General features: G+C 39.5%; 1 protein-coding gene and 1 pseudogene across 38 annotated transcripts in view; one reads left to right on the top strand and one right to left on the bottom strand.

The window, feature by feature from the left end:
• Window positions 1-21,421, bottom strand: part of ATRX (ATRX chromatin remodeler) — a 201,839-nt gene that overhangs the window by 49,687 nt on the left and 130,731 nt on the right. For all 38 annotated transcript variants that reach the window (XR_011385580.2, XR_011385579.2, XR_016228266.1 and 35 more), the window contains 3 exons: window positions 18,045-18,198; window positions 14,732-14,838; window positions 1,214-1,322 (listed from right to left, as the gene is read on the bottom strand). Coding sequence is in view for 35 of the 38 variants with exons in the window: in XM_089324715.1 (XP_089180841.1) it covers window positions 1,214-1,322; window positions 14,732-14,838; window positions 18,045-18,198 (370 nt within the window). In the remaining 3 variants the exon portion in view is untranslated. The remainder of the gene's footprint in view (window positions 1-1,213; window positions 1,323-14,731; window positions 14,839-18,044; window positions 18,199-21,421) is intronic.
• LOC127484937 (CAAX prenyl protease 2 pseudogene) lies at window positions 7,325-8,328 on the top strand (annotated as a pseudogene).

Raw genomic sequence — 21,421 nt, 5'->3', positions numbered from 1 at the left:
TGTACATATACATGGAGTACTTTGTGATGTTTCACAGCATGTATAGATTCTGTAATGTCCAATCAGGGTAAATATATTTATCACTACAAGCATTTTACATTTCTTTATAGTGAAAACACCTAAAATTCTACCTTCTATTTTTTTAAATAGAAAAATATACATTGCCTTAATGTTATCTGTAGTCACTCACTGTGAAAGGACTCCAAAATTTCTTATTCCTATCTAGAATAAGCTTTCTCCAAGCCTCCCTTGCTACTTCCCTCCCAAGCCTCTGACAAACATCATTATATTTTTAATGAGATCATTAAACTCCTTTTAATGAGATCATTAAACATATTCTATTAGATTGTGTATTTTTTAGACTCCACATATAAAAGATTATATAATATTTGTCTTTCTGTATTTAGGTTATTTCATATAACATAATGACCTCTAATTCCATTCACATTGTTCCAAGTACCAAGAATGCATTCTTTTTTATGGCTGAGTAATATTTAATTGTTAGTATGTGCAGCAGCATTGATTTTAATTACAAGATCTAGAAATGATTCAAATATCCCACAAGTGGAAATGAGTAAACAAACTGATACATCTCTATGGACTACTAATCAACAAAAAAAGGAACATATGCAACAACATGGATGAATCTCAAATGAATTGCACTAACTGAAGGATGTAAGATGCAGAAAGTTACAAATTAGGTGATTCATGAGTGAATTTCTTGAGGGAGTGATGAAACCATTTGGTATCCTTAATGTATTTTGCATTTGTCAAAAATTATACAAGTGTGAACTAAAAAGAGTTTTACTGTGTATAAATTTGTATTTATTTGAATGGTAGACACATACACACACACACACACACACACACACACACAGAATGAGATAGCGATAGAGAATGAGAACAAACTCACTCCCATCTGCTGGTTCATTCCTCAGATACCCACAATAGCCAGGGCTGGGCCAGGCAGAAGGGAGAAGCCAAGAACTTAAATCAGGATCTCCACCAGGGTGGCAGGAACCCAAGCATTTGCCACCTCCAAGGGTGTACATTAGCAGGAAGCTGGAATTGGGAACAGAGCCAGGACTTGAACCCAGGCACTATGATCTGGGATGCAGGCAACTTAACTACCATGCCAAATGACTGTCCCACTATATATGATTTAAAATGAATTTTAAAAGAAATTTCTATATCTATGGAAACTGTTTCCTACCTCACATTAGTTTCATCATTAAATTCTTCAGCCCACTTCTTCCTTGACTGTGCAGTAGTAGAACCATCTAAACGATAGTAGTCAATGTTTCGGAGCCACTTCCCTTCACCTGGAAATTTAACAAGAAAAAAACAAAAGGTATTGGACATCTTGTTCTGCTAGTATTAACTAGAATTTCTTCCTTGCTTGCCATATAAAAGCAAGTTATATACATTCTATTCGCATAGCAAAACATACTTTGCTCTTAATTCATCATTGAATTCACTGAAATAGATATTGATTAGCATATATGAGAATTTCTTAAAATTGGCCAGAATCTTTATAAACTGCCACAAAGAATATGAAGAAACTGTACTGTTCATGATGCTAAATCTTTATGGCTCAGATTTTATCCCTTCTAACGATCAATCTGATAATGATCAGATAAAAATCAAAGACAAAATACCTTCATGCATTCTTTGAACAAATATTTATCAACTGCTTCCTATGTGCCATAAACTACCTTAGGCACAAATTTCAGCATATACTCCATTTGATGAGTATATCACTTGCATGCGTGTGTCCTTATAAAGACTGCAACTTTGAAAGTTAGTGATCTAGGGGCCAGCGTTATGGCGCAGCGGGTTCACGCCCTGGCCTGAAGTGCCGTCATCCCCTTTGGGTGCCAGTTAAAGACCCAGCTGCTCCACTTCCTGTCCAGCTCTCTGCTGTGGCCTGGGAAAGCAGTAGAAGATGGCCCCAGTCCTTGGGCCCCTGCACCCAGGTGGGAGACCCGGAGGAAGCTCCTGGGTCCTGGCTTAGGATCAGCGCAGTTCCAGCCATTGCGGCCAAACAGGGAGTGAACCATTGGATGGAGGACCTGTGTGTGTGTGTGTGTGTGTGTGTGTGTGTTCGTGTAACTCTGACTTTCAAATAAAATAAATAAATCTTTAAAAAAAACTTAGTGATCCAACATATCAAATTTTTTTTAAAGATTTTCTTTATTTGTTTATTTCAAAGAGTTACAGAGAGAGGTATGTAGAACGAAGGGGGGTGGTCTTCCACCCACTGGTTCACTCCCCAAATGGGCACAACTACAAAAGCTGAGCTGATCCAAAGCCAGGAGCTTCTTCTGGGTCTCCTACATGGGTGCAGGGGCATAAGGACTTGAGCCATCTTCTATTGCTTAACCAGGTGCATTAACAAAGAGCTGGATCAGAAATGGAGTAGCTGCTACTGGAACTGGCAAACATATGGGATGACAGTGCTGCAGGCTGGGGTACCACAGTGTTGCCCCGCAACATGTCAACTTTTAAACAGCTGAAATTATACCAAAAGTTTGCACTAATGCTAAAATATCAAGTGCTTATGATATTTTTATGTTTTATCACACATAATTTCCATTTCAATTCTACAACTGTGGGGCCGGCGCTATGGCGCAGCGGGTTAACGCCCTGGCCTGAAGCGCCAGCATCCCATATGGGCACCAGTTCTAGTCCCAACTGTTCCTCTTCTGATACAGCTCTCTGCTGTGGCCTGGGAAAGCAGTAGAAGATGGCCCAGGTCCTTGGGCCCCTGCACCCGGGTGGGAGACGTGAAAGAAACTCCTGGCTCCTGGCTTCAGATGTGCGCAGCTCTGGCCGTTGCAGCCATCTGGGGAGTGAACCATTGGATGGAAGACCTTTCTCTCTCTGTCTCTACTTCTCTCTGTGTAACTCCTTCAAATAAATAAATAAATCTTTAAAAAAAAATTCTAGAACTGTAAAAATAAGGCTATCTCTCATCCAAGCAAAATTCATATTACCACATTCCACACTTTGTTACTAAAAAAAATTTGTTACTAAAGAAGTAACAAAAAAGATGCTTTTCCCCGTGTTTATTAATACCCATGTCTTTACTTATATTGAAAACATAGAACTTCCTTACTGAAAATGCAGTAATGCCTGAGAAAGACATTTTATTATTTTATTTTTTTTATTTCAACTTTTATTTAATGAATATAAATTTCCAAAGTACAGCTTATGGATTACAATGGCTTCCCTCCCACCCACAACCCTCCCATCTCCCGCTCCTTCTCCCCTTCCATTCACATCAAGATTCATTTTCAATTCTCTTTATATACAGAAGATCAGTTTAGCATACATTAAGTAAAGACTTCAACAGTTTGCACCCACACAGAACATAAAGTGAAAAATACTGTTTGAGTACTAGTTATAGCATTAAATCACAATGTACAGCACACTAAGGACAGAGATCCTACATGAGGAGTAAGTGCACAGTGACTCCTGTTGTTGACTTAACAATTTGACACTCTTGTTTATGGCATCAGTAATCACTTTAGGCTCTTGTCATGAGTTGCCAAGGCTATGGAAGCCTTTTGAGTTCACCAACTCTGATCATATTTAGATAAGGTCGTAGTCAGAGTGGAAGTTCTCTCCTCCCTTCAGAGAAAGCTACCTCCTTCTTTGATGACCTGTTCTTTCCACTGGGATCTCACTCGCAGAGATCTTTCATTTAGGTCTTCTTTCTTTCCTTTTTTTTTTTTTTTTTTTTTTTTGGCCAGAGTGTCTTGGCTTTCCATGCCTGAAATACTCTCATGGGCTTTTCAGCCGGATCCACATGCCTTAAGGGCTGATTCTGAGGCCAGAGTGCTGTTTAGGACATCTGCCATTCTATGGGTCTGCTGTGTATCTCGCTTCCCATGTTGGATCGTTCTCTCCCTTTTTTATTCTATCAGTCAGTATTTGCAGACACTATTCTTGTTTATGTGATCCCTTTGGCTCTTAGTTCTATCATTATGATCAATTGTGAACAAAAATTGATCACTTGGACTAGTGCGATGGCATTGGTACATGCCACTTTGATGGGATTGAATTGGAATCCCCTGGTATGTTTCTAACTCTACCCTTTGGGGCAAGGCAGCTCGAGCAAGGACATTTTATTTATTGTTTTATTTCTTTCAATGAGAAAAACAAGGCATATACATGCAGCCAGAGCTGGGCCAGACAGAAGCCAGGAACTTGGAACTCCATCTGAGTCTCACAGATGGGTATAGAAGCCCAAGGACTTACTCCATCCTCTGCTGCTTTCTCAGGCACATTAGCAGGGAGCTGGATTGGAAGTGGAGTAGCAAAGACTTGAACCAGTGCCCATATGAGATACCACAACAATTTTTCAATAAAAATCTTACAGACCAGGAGTAAATGGAGAGATATAGACCATATTCTAAAAGAAAAAAGTCTTCCAGTCCAGGACACTTTTCCCAGTGTAGCTATATTTCATAAATGATGGAGAAATACAGACTTCCCAAGACAATCGAAAAAGAAATTCATGATCCCCTGACTAACCTTATGATACTTCAGTGTGTACTACATACAGAAAGGTAACTTTCATCATGAAAAAGTATGAAAGTATAAAGCCTACTAGAAAAAGAGCAAAAGATAGTCAAAAAAAATTTTTAAAGCGACAGGCAAGTTATTACAACAATAACTGCATGTAAATGGACTACATCCACAAACAAAACGATATAGACTAAATACATGGATTAAAAAACAAGACTGAAGGCCGGCGCCGCGGCTCAATAGGCTAATCCTCTGCCTTGCGGCACCGGCACACCAAGTTCTTGTCCTGGTCAGGATGCCGGATTCTGTCCCAGTTGCCCCTCTTCCAGGCCAGCTCTCTGCTGTGGCCAGGGAGTGCAGTGGAGGATGGCCCAAATGTTTGGGCCCTACACCCCATGGGAGACCAGGAAAAGCACCTGGCTCCTGCCTTCGGATCAGCACAGTGCGCCAGCCGCAGCGCGCTGGCCGCGGCGGCCATTAGAGGGTGAACCAAAGGCAAAGGAAGACCTTTCTCTCTGTCTCTCACTGTCCACTCTGCCTGTCCAAAACACACACACACATACACACACACACAAGACTGAATAATACAAGATTGAATAATTTGCCAGCCACAAGAAACTTAATTCACTGTTAAAGACAGATACAGACTGAAAGTGAAACAATGGAAAAAGATAGCTCAAGCAAATGGAAATAAAAAGAAAGCAGAAAAAATAGACTAAAACAAAACCTATAAGAAAACAAATAAAGCATCATATAATGATCAAGGGATCAATTTAACAAGAAGATATGACCAGTGTATATGCACCTAATGCCAGAGCAACTAGTATTCTTTTTTTTAAGATTTATTTATTTATTTTATTTCAAAGTAATAGTTACAGAGAAAGAGAGAGAGAAAGATATTCCATCTGCTTGATCACTTGCTACATGGCAGCAATAGCAGGGGCTGGGCCAGACCAAAGCCAGGAGTCAGGAGTTTCTTCAAGGTCTCCCACATGAGTAGCAGGGGCCCAAACATTTGGGCCTTCTTCCAAAGCTTTTCCCAGGCCATTAGCAGGGAGCTGGATTGGAAGGAGGGCAGCCGGGCTCAAGCTGGTACCCATATGGGACATCAATGTTGCAGGCAGCAGCTCAACCAGCTACACCACAATAACAGCCCCTTGCAGCATGGAGTTTTATAAAACAAATGTTATCAAATATAATGGGAGAGATAAGCTCCAATACAATAATAGTTGGATAATTCCAACATCCCATTTTCATCGATGGACAGATCATCTAGACAAACAAACTACACAGAAACCAACAGTTAAACTACACAACTGATTAAATGGACTTAACAGATATTTAGAGAACATTCTAGAACATTCCATATTATAGTTGCAGGATACATATTCATCAGTACATTGGAACATCCTACAGGATAGGCCACAAAATAAGTTTCAAAAAAAAAGAATCATACCATGTATCTTTTCTGACCACAATGAAGTAAAACTAGCAATCAACAAAAGAAACTCTAGCAATTATAAAGATGCATGGAGTAAGAACATGCTCCTGAATGAATTATGAGTCATTTTGAAGAAATCAAAAGGAAAATTTAACAAATGTAAACAGAAACACAACATATTAAAACTTAACACATACAACAAAAACAATACCAAGAGGAAAGTTTACAGCAATAAATACCTACATAAAAAGGCAAGTTATCAAATAAACAAATAATACATCTCAAGGACTTATCAAAACAAGAATAAGCAAATGCAAAATTGGGAGGAAGGAAAGAATAAAACTTAAACAATAAAAGATTTAAAAATGATACAAAAGATTAATAAAGAGTTCATTCTCTGAAGATACACAAAACAGATAAGCCATTTGCTAGACTAAGAAGACTTAAATCAATAAAATTAGAGAAGAAAAATAAGATATTACAACACCACAGAAATACAAAGAATCACTAGAAAATATTTCGAATAACTACATGACAACAAATTAGAAAACCCAGAAAACTAGACACATTCCTAGAAAGATAATTTACCAATCACAAAGATATCAAAAACCTAAACAAGCAGTGATGAGATTCAATCACTAATAAAGTCTCCCAACAAAGAAAAGTCCAGGACCAGATGGCTCTACTGCCAAAATTTTAAAGAAGAACTAGTACCAATTCTTCCCAAACTATTGCAAAAAACTGTAAGGGAAGAGACTTTCAAACTCATTTTATGAGGCTAGCATCATACCCTGAATCCAAAACGAGACAAGGATACAACAGAAAAGAAACTATAGACCAACATTCCTGACGCATATAGATGCAAAAAGGCTCAAGAAAATACTAGCAAATCAAATCTATCAACACATAAAAAAGATCATTCACCCCAACTAAGTTGGTTTATCCCAGGGATGCAGGATGGTTCAACATAACACAAATCATAAACTAAATATATTACATCAAAAGAATGGATAAAAAATCACATGATTATCTTCATAGATGCAGAGAAAATATGTAATAAAACATAACATCCATGCATGTAAGAAAACTGAACAAATCATATATGGAAAGAACATACCTCAATATAATAAAGGCTATATATGACAAGCCCACAGCCAATACCATAATAAGTGAGGAAAAGCTAAAAGCATCTCCACTAAAATCTGGAAGCAGACAAGGATGTCTATTCTTGCTGGGCTTATTTAATATAGTTCTGTAGTTTGAACCAGAATCCTTAGGCTACAGAAAGTAGTATTTAGGCACTCAAATAGGAAAGCAGAATGTCAAATTATGCTTGCTAGAAGATGACTTAATTCTGTATAGGGGAAGCAAAACACTCCACCAATATACTATTACAACTATTATAACTGGTACACAAAGTTGCAACATAAAATCAATAGGCAAAAATCAGTAGAGGGGTGTGATGGCAACGCTGGGAGGGACAGGTTGTGCCTGCTGTGGGTGTCATGGCTGGAATGACAGCCCGAGGCGGCGGTGTGGGCCCAGGCTGTGCTGCTGGGTGTCCATGTTCTCCTACATGGGCAGTAGGTACATCTGGAAGAGTGAACTGCCCAGATCCTTTTCTTGGGTCCACTGATGCAGCTCTCTATGGATTGCCCCTGTGACCTAAGAGATGGGCTGACAGTTGTCCTGGCTTCTTGCTCCTGGGCCTACTGTCTCATAAATGTGCAGTGGTTGCAGAACCAAGTAATCGCGCCCCTGACTGAGGACCTGGTGTTCCGGGCCTGCATGCTGACCATGTTAGTGCCCTGTACTGGCCTGGGCCCTGCAGTGTTCACCTGCCCACTCTTCTTTGAAGATGCCCATTTCCACCACATCATTGAGCAGCTGCGTTTCCACTAGAGCAGTGTGGGGAGCATCTTCCTGTTTGCAGCGTTCCAGTTCTACACAGCTGTCTTCGGTGCCTACACTGCTTTCTCTTCATCCACACAGGACACCTGATCAGGTCAGTTCTCTGTCACTCTTTTTGTAATTACATGGGCTTCCCTATCGTGTGTGCAGCCCAGGAGCACCTGCAGAGGTGGCCCCTGCTGGCAGGCTATGCCCAGGATGTGGGCCTCTTCCTGCTTCTGCTCCAACCCCTAATGGATCCCAAATTCTACAGCAGCCTTCCCCTTTGTGTGATTTTGGAGTGTGCTGGGAACTCAGAGATCTCCCTGTGCTCCTGACCTATACTCCCGTGTACACGCCTATGGATTGTATGGGCTCCTCAGCCCCTCCCCATCAAGGGGTACTGCAGGGGAGGGGATGGCTGGGGTTCCCGAGATCTCAGGAATTCTTGTAGGGGATTGAAGCCAGAGCTAGTTGAATCCCAGGGCCCAAGAGAAAGGAGCAGATATCCAAAGGGTAAAACCCTCTCAAAAGGGGGTTAAGGAGCAACTGGGAGTGAGCGGACAAGGGGCAAGTCCCAGGAGCAGTGCACTCCCCTCCTCCCCATGGACTGCAGCTTCTCTCAGCCTCCCTGCCTCTCTCGGTGTGTGAAAAGCCGCTTGGGTTTTTTGGTTTGTTTATTCTGATTTTCTTAATTTATAAATTTCTCAGGGTTTTCTCATTGACTTTCTGCATCAAGACTTTGTATTGTGATAGTAAAGAGATTTAACTTGGGGGAAAAAAATCAGTAGAATTTTACATACAACAATCCCTGTATGAAACACTCATGAAAGAAATCATCCAACTTATAATAGCTACAATATAACACACATACCTTGGGATAAATTTAATCGAGGAAGTGAAAGACTCCTACAATAAAACTACAGAACATTAACCAAAGAAATTGAAGATATAAAAAAAGTGAAAAGACCTCCCATCTTTAAGGATTAGAAGAATTAATATTAGCAAAATGCCCATACTACCCAAAGTGACTTACAGATTCAATGCAATCCACATCAAAATAGTAATGACAATCCTAACATTCACCCGGAAACACAAAAGACCCAAAAACCAAAGCAATTCTGAACCATAAAAATGAAGCCAGAGGCATCACAATATCAGATTAAAGATATGCTACAGGGCTACTGCAGCCAAAAAAATGGTACTCCCATAAAAACTGACACAAAGATCAATAAAACTGAATAGAAACCTCAGAAATAAATCCATGCATTGATAAAGGTACTCAAAACACTCCCTGGGATAGCAGTTTCTTTACTAAATGGCATTGGCAAAATTGGATTTCCATATGCATAAGTCTGAAACAAGGCCCCTTTCACCCAACACAAGAGTCAACTTAAAATCTCAGAGCCCTGTCTCTATAACTCTGCCTTTCAAATAAATCAATCTGTTTAAAACCAAAGAAGAAATACAAAAGGCCAATAAACATAGAAAAATGCTCAGGAACATTACCCATCAGGGAAATACAAATAAAAACCACAATGAGGTATCATCCCATTACAGTTAGCATGGCTAATATCAAAAAAAATAAAATAATAACTGTTGGTAATATTGTGGGAAAAGGGAACTCTAATACACTGTTGGCTGGAATACAAATTAGTACAGCTATTATGAAAAACAATATGGAGGGTCCTCAAGAAACTAAAGAGGGGTTGGTGCTGTGTACAGCAGGTAAAGCTGCCATCTCTGATGATGGCATTCCATACATGCACAAGTTTGCGTTTCTGCTGCTTCACCTCTGATCCAGGTCCCTGTCAATGGTTTGGGAAAAGCAAAAGATGGCCAAAGTGATTGGACCCCTCCTCCCCATGTGGTAAACCAGGAAGAACTTCCTGGCTTCAGCTTGGCCCAATGCTGGCGACTGTGGCCATCTGGGGAGTGAATTAGCAAATAAAACATCTCTCTCTTTTTCTGTATCTCCTCCTAACAATTTAAAATTAAAAAATAATCTTTTAAAAAAGTTAAAATAGATCTACCATATGGCCCACTTCTGGGAATAGATCCAAAGGAAATATAAGATACCTACATTTAGGCCGGCGCCGCGGCTCACTAGGCTAATCCTCTGCCTAGCGGCGCCGGCACACCGGGTTCTAGTCCCGGTTGGGGCGCCGGATTCTGTCCCGGCTGCCCCTCTTCCAGGCCAGCTCTCTGCTGTGGCCAGGGAGTGCAGTGGAGGATGGCCCAAGTGCTTGGGCCCTGCACCCCATGGGAGACCAGGAAAAGCACCTGGCTCCTGGCTCCTGCCATCGGATCAGCGCAGTGCGCCGGCCGCATCGCGCTGGCCATTGGAGGGTGAACCAACGGCAAAGGAAGACCTTTCTCTCTGTCTCTCTCTCTCACTGTCCACTCTGCCTGTCAAAAATAAAAAAATAAATAAATAAATAAAAAAGATACCTACATTTGCCTATTTTTTGCAGCACTATGCACAATGACAAAGATATGGAATCAATCTAGATGTCCATCACTATATGAATCGATAAGGAAAATGTGGAAAACATATACAATGCAATATCACTGAGTCATCAAAAGGAATAATATCCTGACATTTGGATTCAAATGGATGTAACTGGAGATAATTATGCTAAGTGAAATGAGCCAGAGACAAATACTTCATGTTCTTTCTTATATACAGAAGTTAGAGAGAGAGAAAAAAAAAGAAAAAAAAAAAGAGATGGACAGATATACATAGTAGAAAAAAGAAACGTGGAGGCCGATGCTGTGGCAGAGTGGTTAAAGACGCCACCTGCAGTCCCAGCTGCTCCACTTCCCATCCAGCTCTCTGCTATGGCCCAGGACAGCAGAGGAAGATGGCCTGAGTTCCTGGGACCTGGCACCCACGTGGGAGACCCAGAAGAAGCTTGAGGCTCCTGGCTTTGCATTGGCGAAGCTCTGGCCACTGCAGCTATCTGGGGAATAAACCAGAGGATGGAAGATACACCCCCTTTCTCTCTCTCTCTGCCTCTCCTTCTCCCTCTCTGTAACTAACTTTCAAATAAATACATAAATCTTATTTTAAAAAGAAAAAAAGAAATGTAGATGCTGTGTTGTTTGGTATACAGCTATTACAAAGGTCTTCATCACTGAACCATACCTCTAACATAATATATCTCTCTCATTTTATGATATTTTCCATGTATTCCACCATATATGATATTAATATATGTACCCTGGCATTCTTTGTGTTTCTATTTCCCTGGGGTATATTAAATTTTGAAACTTCCCAAATCTTTTTGACTGGATGTCTCTCTTACATATCATATACAGCTAGGTATGCTGTGTGACCCTTTCTGAAAATCATTTATTATTATTAATGAAAAACAAAGACAAGTGTTTTTATCCATTAATGATAGAGAAAATACAATTATAGTTCTATAAGAATATATTAAAATGCATTTTCCATTGACTTGAAGTAAATCAATATAAATTATTTAATACAGGCTTGCAGATAATCAAACACTACCAGAACATAAAATCTGAGTGATAAAATTAATACTTACTGATACAGGTATCAGAGAACAATGAAAACTCTTCTCTGACGGGTTGTAAATGTATTTCAAACCAACATGTACTAAATAATTAGCCTCAGTCTTTCAAAATGAAGAATGCTAAACTCTAGGATCTATACAACAAAATAATTGCTTCTTGAGGGCTTGTAATCTCCATGTTAGCCAAGGGGCATATGCTGGATTTTCAAAGGCATTATTCTTTTTCCTTTTTTGAATTTAAAGATTTATTTATTTATTTGAAAGGTAGAGTTACAGAGAGGCAGAGGCAGAGAGAGAACGAGCGAGCGAGGGAGCGAACAAGAGGTATTCCATTTACTGGGCCGATCCAAAGCCAGGAACGAAGAGTTTCTTCCAGGTCTCCCATGCGGGTACAGTGGCCCAATCTTCTACTGCTTTCCCAGACCATAGCAGAGAGCTGGATCAGAAGCAGAGCAACTGTAACCCGAACTGGTGCCCATGTGCGGTGCCGGCACTGCAGGTGGCAGCGTTTCCCAATAAGGGATTTTTTTATATATAAGATTTATTTATTTATCTGAGAGGAAGAATTACAGACAGAAAGAGAGACAGAGAGAGGGGTCTTCCACCTGCTGATTCACTCCCCAAAAGCCCGAAACGGCCAGAACTGGGCCGATCTGAAGCCAGGAGCCAGGAGCTTCCTCCAGGTCTCTCATATGGATGCAGGGGCCCAAGGACATGAATCATTTTCCTTTTTCCAGCCATTAGCAGGGAGCTGGATCAGACGTGGAACAGCCAGGCGGAGGCTTCATCTAGTATGTCAAGGTGCTAACGCCTCAAAGGCATTATTTAAAATATGCATAAACTTGAACTTTGTTTTAATGAACTGTATTGTTTTTAATGTTATAAAAACACACGATAAAATATGTTTAAACTGACTATATTTATAGTCAAATAAAAAATATACATACATACTATACATATATATGTTAAAAGTATACCAATAAGAAGGGAGCCTAGAAACAAAGAAAGGGGAAGAATGAGAATGATCAGTTTTATTAGAAATATAGTGTTTTCTCAAAATTTCTTTTAGGGGCCGTCGCTGTAGCGAAGTGGGTAAAGCCGCCGCCTGCTGAGCCAGCATCACATATGGGCACTGATTGAATTTCCAGCTGCTCCACTTCCGATGCACCTCTCTCCTATGGCCTGGGAAAGCAGTGGAAGGAAGATGGCCCAAGTCCTGGGGTCCCTTCAGCTAAGTGGAATACCCAGAAGAAGCTCCTGGCTCCTGGTTTCACATCGGCGAAGTTCCGGCCATTGTAGCCATCTGGGAAGTGAACCAGTAGATGGAAAACACCTCTCTCTCTCTCTCCCTCCCTCTCTCTGTCAATGCTCTTAAATGAATAAATAAATCTTTTAAAAATTTCATTTAAATCGTTGTCAAATACATCCTTAAGAATTATATACTACTATATATAGTATATATATATACTAATATATACTACTAGTAACTGTGATTATTTAAAAACTTACTATATAATGAAGTTGAACATTTTTTCATTTGATTATTGTTTATAGCCTTTGTCCATTTTCCTACTGAACTGATTTTTTAACTTTTCTTTGAACTGTTGATTTAGTGGAGCATTAAGCCTTTGACTAAAATGTAAATTTAAAATGTTATCTCAAAAATAATCAATAAAATATTAAGTTAAAAAAATTCTCAACGTATAACCAGCACTGAATTGTAAGGAGCACATGAAAAAATTTATCATTATGGCATTATTCCCCATGCAAAAAAAGTACAGATGTCCATATAAGGATAATTTCTTTCAGGGCAGGGCTGTGGTGCAACAGGTTAAATCCCCAGCCTGCAGTGCCAGCATCCTACATGGGCACCAGTTCTAGTCCCAGCTGCTCCTCTTCCGATCCAGCTCTCTGTTATGGCCTGGGAAAGCAGTACAAGATGGCCCAAGTCCCTTCACCTATGTGGGAGACCCACTCATGTCAAGAGCCTCGGGTGATCACTGGCGGATGTCATCAATAAGAGTGTCAATTGTTAAATCAACAACAGGAGTCACTGTGCACTTGTTCCCCATGTAGGACCTCTGTCCTTAATGAGTTGTACTATGAGAATTAAAAGTAAAACGAGTCTCCAAACAGTACTTTATATTTTGTGTGTCTGTATGGGTGCAAACTGTTGAAATCTTTACTTATTATAGAGTTGATCTTCTATATATAATGATAATTAAAAATGAATCTTAATGAAGAATGGGATAGGAGAGGGAGTAGCAGGTGGGAACGGAGTGGAGGTGGGAAGGCGGGTATGGGAGGAAGAACCACTATAATCCAAAAGTCGTACCTATGAAATTTATAGTTATTAAATAAAAGCTTTCTATAAAAAATCATGTGTATAGGGCCGGCACCATGGCTCAGTGGCTAACGCCCTGGCCTGAAGTGCCTACACCCTATATGGGCACTGGTTCTAGTTCCAGCTGCTCCACTTCCGATCCAGCTCTCAGCTATGGCCTAGGATAGCAGTACAAGATGGCCCAAGTGCTTGGGCCCCTGCACCCACGTGGGAGACCCAGAAGAAACTTCTGGCTCCTGGCTTCGGATCTTCACAGTTCCAGCCTGCAGCCAACTGGAGAATGAACCAGCGGATGGAAGACTTACTCTTTCTCTCTTTCTTTCTCTCTCTCTCTCTTTCTTTCTCTCTCTCACTTTCCTTTCAAATAAATAAATCATGTGTAGGCCAGCGCCACGGTTCACTTGGCTAATCCTCCGCCTGCAGCGCCGGCACCCCGGGTTCTAGTCCCAGTTGCTGCGCCAGATTCTATCCCGGTTGCTCCTCTTCCAGTCCAGCTCTCTGCTGGGCCATCCTCCACTGCCTTCCTGGGCCACAAGTCCTGGGGCCCTGCGCCCACATGGGAGACCAGGAGGAAGCACCTGGCTCCTGGCTTCAGATCGGCGCAGCGCACCGGCCGTAGCGGCCATTTTGGGGGTGAACCAACGGAAGGAAGACCTTTCTCTCTGTCTCTCTCTCACTAACTCTGCCTGGCAAAAAAAAAAAAAAATCATGTGTATAAAGTTAATAAAAAATACTTCTGAGTAAAAACTAAAAATGGGAATAGGAGAGGGAAGAGGAAGAGGGGTGGGAAGGTGCATATGATGGAAAGAATCACCACGTTCCTAAAGTTGTAATTACAAAAAAATAAACTTGTAATTATGAAATGTATGAAGTTTGTATTCTCAAAGGTTTCGGGTGGGGGGAGAATATCATCCCATCTAAAAAAAATAAAATGAGACTTTAAAAAAATAAAATTATGATATACAAATGTTTGTAACTTACCTTTATAAATAAGGGGTTTATCTTTATCTTCTGTTTTCTCTCTACTAGCCAATTCAAGAAAATCTTCTATCAAATCCAGAGATATGAGAGACTGGCTGAAAACAAGGCTAAAAAACAGATTAGTGTTCATGGATTAGTAAAGATATCACTACTTTCTAAATCAATCTCAAATTTAATACAATTGTAATAAAAACCAAAATATTATTATTATTTTATAGAAATTAACAAATTGGTTGTAAAATTTAAATAACAATAGCAAGCACAGTTGGGGCAATACAACTTTGAAAAAGATAAAGGAATATCCATATACAAAACAATGAACTCTGGTCTAAACCTCATGCTTTATACAAAAATAAACTCAAAATTGAGACTAAACCTAAGTGGAAAAACTGTATAAAGTTTAGAAGAACACATAAAAGAAAATTTTCATAACAGGATTAGGCAAACAATTCCTTATACAAGACACAAAGTATAGAAAAAAACTTGATAGAATTCAACTTTCTCAAAATTACAAACTTTTGCTCTGCCTAATATATTGATTAGAAAATTCAAATAAAATTCTTCCTACTGAAAGCATTCAAGCAATTCAAAATGATGTGCATTCTGCACTTTGTCATTCCATTCCAACTATGTCTGAAAATTCCTGATTCACTAGCCTAGTAGAGAATCCTTTTTAGCCATGCGAAAACTATGTGAAACTATTTGTTCACATAAACTTTTATGTGGAAGTAAAATAAGTAATAAAAACCAGTTGCTTAAAATAATTTTAACTTATCCCATGATTGCAACAAAAACTACTGTATTAGCAATTTTTCTTTAATAAGTAGACTAGAATTGTGTGAGAAGAAGGAAAAGTGTCTCTGATCCTTTACCCTCTCTCTGCTCTAGGTCACACAACTTGCAGGACTCTAGTAGTTTGAAAACCACTGCTCTGAGAAATGGTGGGGTGGTGCGGGGATCTAAAAAGAATGTAGGAGAGTCTCCTCTCCCATCTATATACAAAAATTTTAGGTTAGAAAAGGTATATAAAAACCATATAACTGTGGCAAGCATGCTTCCTTTAAATGTTGTTTTGATTCTAAAAGCTGTACTAGAGAAGAAAGAGAGGTGCTTATAACTCCAGAAGTTTCTTCAGTACACACTCTTAGATGTCCTCAAATTTAGTAGAACTAAAAAGAGTAAGTGAAGCTATGAAACAGCTCCTAGAGTTAATCATGCATGCATATTTTATTGTATGGCATCCTGAACTCTGCCCTGCTTCAGTGTACTATTCCAAGCTGCCAACTCCCAGTATACTGGTAAGGAAATGAATTGACCCTGGTACTCTGACAACCAAGGTCTATGTCTTAACTTATTTTCTAAACTAACAATTCAAAGTAATTCAACCATCATAAAACAGGAGGACATAAAAATAGGAGGACATCTAAAATGAACATAGTAGAAGAAATTCCTGCAGTGAGTAGGAAAAGCCCACTAAAACCCTCCTATATTCTTAGAATTCTGATACTCAAAAATTAACTTTTTATATTCAGAAATTTCTTTAAAAGCTATTAATTTATCTATTTGAGAGAGAGAGAGGCAAACAGAGAAAACTCCTATCCTCTGGTTCATTCTACCTACCCACATACCCCCACACTCAAGTACCCACAATAACTGGGGCTGGGGCAGGATAAAACAGGAGCCAGGAGGCAGGAACTCAATCCACTTCACCCATATGAAAGGTAGGAATCCACTTGATATCTTGAGACACCATCACTGCCTCCCAGGGTTTGTATTAACAGTAAGCTGCAGTCAGAGCAGAGTTGGGTATTGAACTCATGCACTCTGATATGTGGTATTGAACTCTTAAGCACTAAGCCAAGTAAGTGCCTTCCCCTAAAACTCAATTTTAAACCACAGAAGTTGATCACAGAAAAAGCACCTCTACAACAATAGTCTCTTCAGACATTTGCAGAACTCTGCACACAAATATCCACTTCCTACTTGACATCCCTCACCTAACAGGCATCTCAAACTTAACACAGCTAGAGCAGAGCTCTGTGTTAGCTCCTCTCTAATCTTCTCCGAAATAAATAATACTATAATCCACCAGCCACTTAAGCTAGTAGCCTAGAATCATTCTTCAACTGTATTCTCCTTACTGCCCTGTATTTACTCTATCAAGTCTTATTTCTACCCCAAAACATAGCCTTTAATTTCACTAGTACCACTCTAAGTCAATATTATCCTGTACTTGAACCATTTGATTTTGTATAAATAAAGCAGCAATGTGCAAACAATATAACTTTTAGTGAGCACTTACCTAGGTGCCAAGTACAGTAGGCAATAAAATAGTCTGAGTCTTCAAATAGCTTACTATTCCATAAAAAGACAAACCTGCTAGAAAGTGTTAGGAGTTTATTAAAATGCAGTATAGGTATGTAACTGAAGGTCTGCCTCTTTACAGAGAGTTAAAGGAATTAAATTTGTTTTTTTTTCCAGATAAAAGATTATTTTAGCCTTCTGTTAATTATTATTAAAAAGTATTACAGGGGCCAGTGCTGCAGCCTAGAAGGTTAAGCCTCCACCTGCAATGCTGGCATCCCATATGGATGCAAGTTCGAGTCCTAGCTGCTCCACTTCTGATCCAACTCCCTGCTAATGTGCCTGGGAAAACAGCATAAGATTGCCCAAATACCAGATGGCCCAAATCCTCGGACTCCTACATCCATATGGGAGACCTGAAGAAGCTCATGGCTCTGACTTGGCCCAGCCCAGGACATTGTGACCATTTGGGGAGTGAACCAGCAGACAGAAGATTCTCTCTCCCTCGTCTCTGCCTTTCAAATAAGTAAATAATCTTGAAAAAAACTGCATTGCAACTATTTTTTATGAAAATGTTTTATAAAATATACGTTAAGATTAGGGAAGGAGATGTAGAGAACAGAAAGATGGAACAAATGGTATCAGTAAAACAAGCATGAACAAAAGACAAAGGAGAAATGAGGAATACTCAAAGAGGTTATTAAATTAAGTCTCTAACAGATGTTCACCAGATTTGAAGATGGCAAATCATAGATAACAACTGAAAGCTTGCCTGAAGGAATTAAGTTAAAGGTGCAGTAGCTCTAAGTGGAAAACAGGACTGAAGAAAATAATTTGAATATGCAGCTTATGAAGAAGGTGGCTGTTTCTATTGGCCTAGCACTATAGTAATCAAAGAAATTACATCTTTGGCTAAGAAGAAAACATAAATTTGTTCAAATATATTGTTTAAACAACAGAAAGGTTATCAAAGAGTCTGCTCAAATAATAAATATAAGAAAGAACTTACACTTTATCTCCAATTTCCTCTGCCATCCGAAGAATTTCAAAGAGAAGTACCATTTTTCCAGAATGTTCTAAAATCTCAGCATCAGCATCTGTAACAAAATCTTTGTACCAATCTGGAGCTGGGCTGCTTGGATTAGAAGAGGAAGTAGCTTTACCTAAATAAAATAAATGGAACATACATAAGTAGGTATATTAGGAAAGAAAGCAAATGATGCCGATGAAGGCAGAAAAGGACCAATGCAAGGATAGAGTAAGAAAAACAGAATGACCGGGACTTGGGTGCGGGGACAGAAAAATAGACAGACACACAAGCAGGCACCCATGCAGAAAAACCATGGTAAGAGAGAGCAATCTACATTGACATAGAAAGGCACAAAGTGGGAAACAAGGGAAGCCTTTGGGATAAACACAAAGTGAGCATAAGCAAGAGACAGACTTCAGAGAATCGAAGTATGAGAGATAGATTCTGCAGATAGGATGGGGAGCTCAGAAAGACAAGAGGCCCCAGAGAGAAATTCTCTCAGTCTAAAATGAGTAAAACTCCCCCCTTTCCAAGCACACCCCAGCAGACAAGAAACAAGAGCATCTGAGAGAAGCAGAGAGACTCAGAGATCAATAGGGAAAAAGACTTTGGGGTAAGAAAACATTTCACCACGCTACCAAAATCCTAGAAAACACAAATAAGGATTGCTCTTAGAATCACTTTATTACATTAAATTATTTTCTGATTTTTCCTCAAACTTTTGACTATAAAAAGAAAGCAGCACAAAATAATCCATTAAAGAATCAAATACAGTGAGATAAAAAATTAGCAATATATAGGTTTTATTTGTTTAAATATAATTTAAGCAGTAGCTTTTGAAGGCAATGTAGTTAAAAAGTAGTAATTTTGTTATAAAACATTTTTAAGTCATCACATGAATATACCCCACTTTATTCTCCTGCTCACAAACATCTGGATTCTTTTTATTTTTGGCTACTATGAAATAACTTCAATGAATATTCAATTTTGTTGAGTTATACTTTCATCAAATAATGTCCATTTAAGTTGTAAATTGTCTGGCACCAAGTTATATTTAAAATTTTTAAAATATCATGTTAGGGGCCCACACTGTGGCGTAGTGGGCAAAGCCACTGCCTATATCCCATATGGGCGCCAGTTCGAGTCCTGGCTGCTCTGCTTCCAGTCCAGCTCTCTGCTGTGGCCTGGGAAAGCAATACAAGATGGTCCCAGTCCTTGGGCCCCTGCACCTGCGTGGTAAGACCCAAAGGAAGATCCTGGCTCCTGGCTTCAGATCAGTGCGGCTCCTGCCATTGCAGCCAATTGAAGAGTGAATCATCGGATGGAAGACCCCCCCCATCCCCCGCCTTTCCTTCTTTCTCTGTGTAACTCTGACTTTCAAATAAATAAATAAATCTTTAAAAAAAAAACAAACAAACAAAAAAAAAAGGATTCAGCAACCCTCGACAAAAAAAGTTTATAAAGAAAAAAAAAAGATTCAGTGGGTCCAGCGTTGTTGCACAGTGTAAAGGTTAAAGTCATGGCCTGCAACGTCGGAATTCTATATGGGCACCAGTTCGAGTAACAGCTGTTACACTTCTGATCCAGTTCCCTACTAATGTGCCTGGAAAAGCAGCAGAAAATGGTCCAAGATCTTGGGTTCCTGTCCCCATGGGGAGACCTAGAGGAAGCTCTTGACTCCTGGCTTCAGCCTAGTTCAGCCCCAGTCATTGTGGCTATCTGGGGAGTGAACCAGCAGATAGAAGATCTCTGTCTGTCTACTCTTCTCTATCTCTCTCTCTCTGTAACTCTGCCTTTCAAATAAATAAATAAATCTTAAATAAATGATTTAGCTTTAACAAAGGATTCTAAGAACTAAATGAGGCTTGATGATTTATATACTGACCCCAGGGTAGATGGAAATCAACAAGTGCTAGTCTCAAGAGTAGGGTAACTCTAAGAATTCCACAGCACATCTTCTTCAACCTATTGTTTATCAGTTCCCGCTTTGTGTCTGGGCTCTAGAGATTTCTATTATTTTTAGACAATTCACTACATATATATTCAAGCCACAATGAACTAGTGCTTAAAGATGCCAAATACTTTTATGATCCATACTTTTCCTTGAATTAATTCCTTAATGTTCTCTCCTCCTTTGCCAGGAAAAAAAATCTATTCAACCCTTACTAACCTTTAAGAGTCAGCTCAAATTTCATCATATCAGAAAAGCCTCCTTGCAATTGTTGGCCCTTTGCTGCTTTCTGAGAACACAAATGGTAGAGTCCCCAGTATTGATAAGAAAACTCCTGACAACAGTGGTTCACTGTTTGTACAATGTGGTTTATTCTGAACACCCAATGTTCCCTGTGGGAATCTGGAATTTAGAATGAGCCAACAGACAGCGTCTACATGAAGAGCCCCCAGTAAAAAACTTGGGAACTTAGTCTATAACGAGCATCTTTTACAGTGAAAACTTCACAAATAATGTGACTCATTGTGACTGAGCACCAAATAGAGCCCAAACTAGCATGCTTTCCACAGGCAGAGGACTCTTGTAAGGTTTTACTTGGTTTGCACCCAACTTTACCTCATTTTTCTTTTTGTGTCTTTTTATTGTATTAAATAATAATACTGAATATGATTATATCCTGAGTCCTGTGTGTGAGGTTTTCTAGTGAACCTGGGGGTAAGTCTTGGTAACTACTGACACATAGCTGATCAAACAAATGTTGAATACATTCCTTTTAACAATTAGCCAACTGGTAAATCATCACTCATTTAGAGAATTCTATACTTCTATAGGTTGCACACAATGTCTACAATGGTTACCAAAATGTAGAGGACATCTGAACTAAAAAAATCCTTGCAAATATTGCAGCTAGATAGATAAGCAATCTCAATACAGAGGATAGGTTACAATTTCTGGGCAAATACAATGGGTTCCACTATAATTTTTACCTTACTGGATAAGATCATAATACCTTACAGTAATGACTAAAATAAATCACCCAAAGAAATAAGTGTTACTCCAATTAGTAAGTATCCTGGGAATAGGCACATCTCATTTTATTTCATTGTGCTTGACTGCTTTGGTGGATATTTGGATTTTTTTTTTTTTACAAATTGTGAGGTTTATATTTGGGCGGGCATAGGTTAAGATACTTGTGATCCCATAATAGAGTACTGGAGTTCAACACCTGGCACTGATTTTTTTTTTTTTTGGACAGGCAGAGTTAGACAGTGAGAGAGAGACAGAGAGAAAGGTCTTCCTTCCGTTGGTTCACCCCCCAAATGGCAGCCAAGGCTGGCGCTGCGCCGATCCAAAGCCAGGAGCCAGGTGCTTCCTCCTGGTCTCCCATGCGGGCTGGCACTGATTC

The sequence above is a fragment of the Oryctolagus cuniculus genome, chromosome X (genome assembly GCF_051225735.1).
Source record: "Oryctolagus cuniculus isolate XC-2025 breed Fujian yellow rabbit chromosome X, ASM5122573v1, whole genome shotgun sequence".
Classification (NCBI taxonomy): domain Eukaryota; kingdom Metazoa; phylum Chordata; class Mammalia; order Lagomorpha; family Leporidae; genus Oryctolagus; species Oryctolagus cuniculus.
Note: the sequence above shows the minus strand (reverse complement) of the source record. Positions and strands in the feature narration are given on the sequence as shown.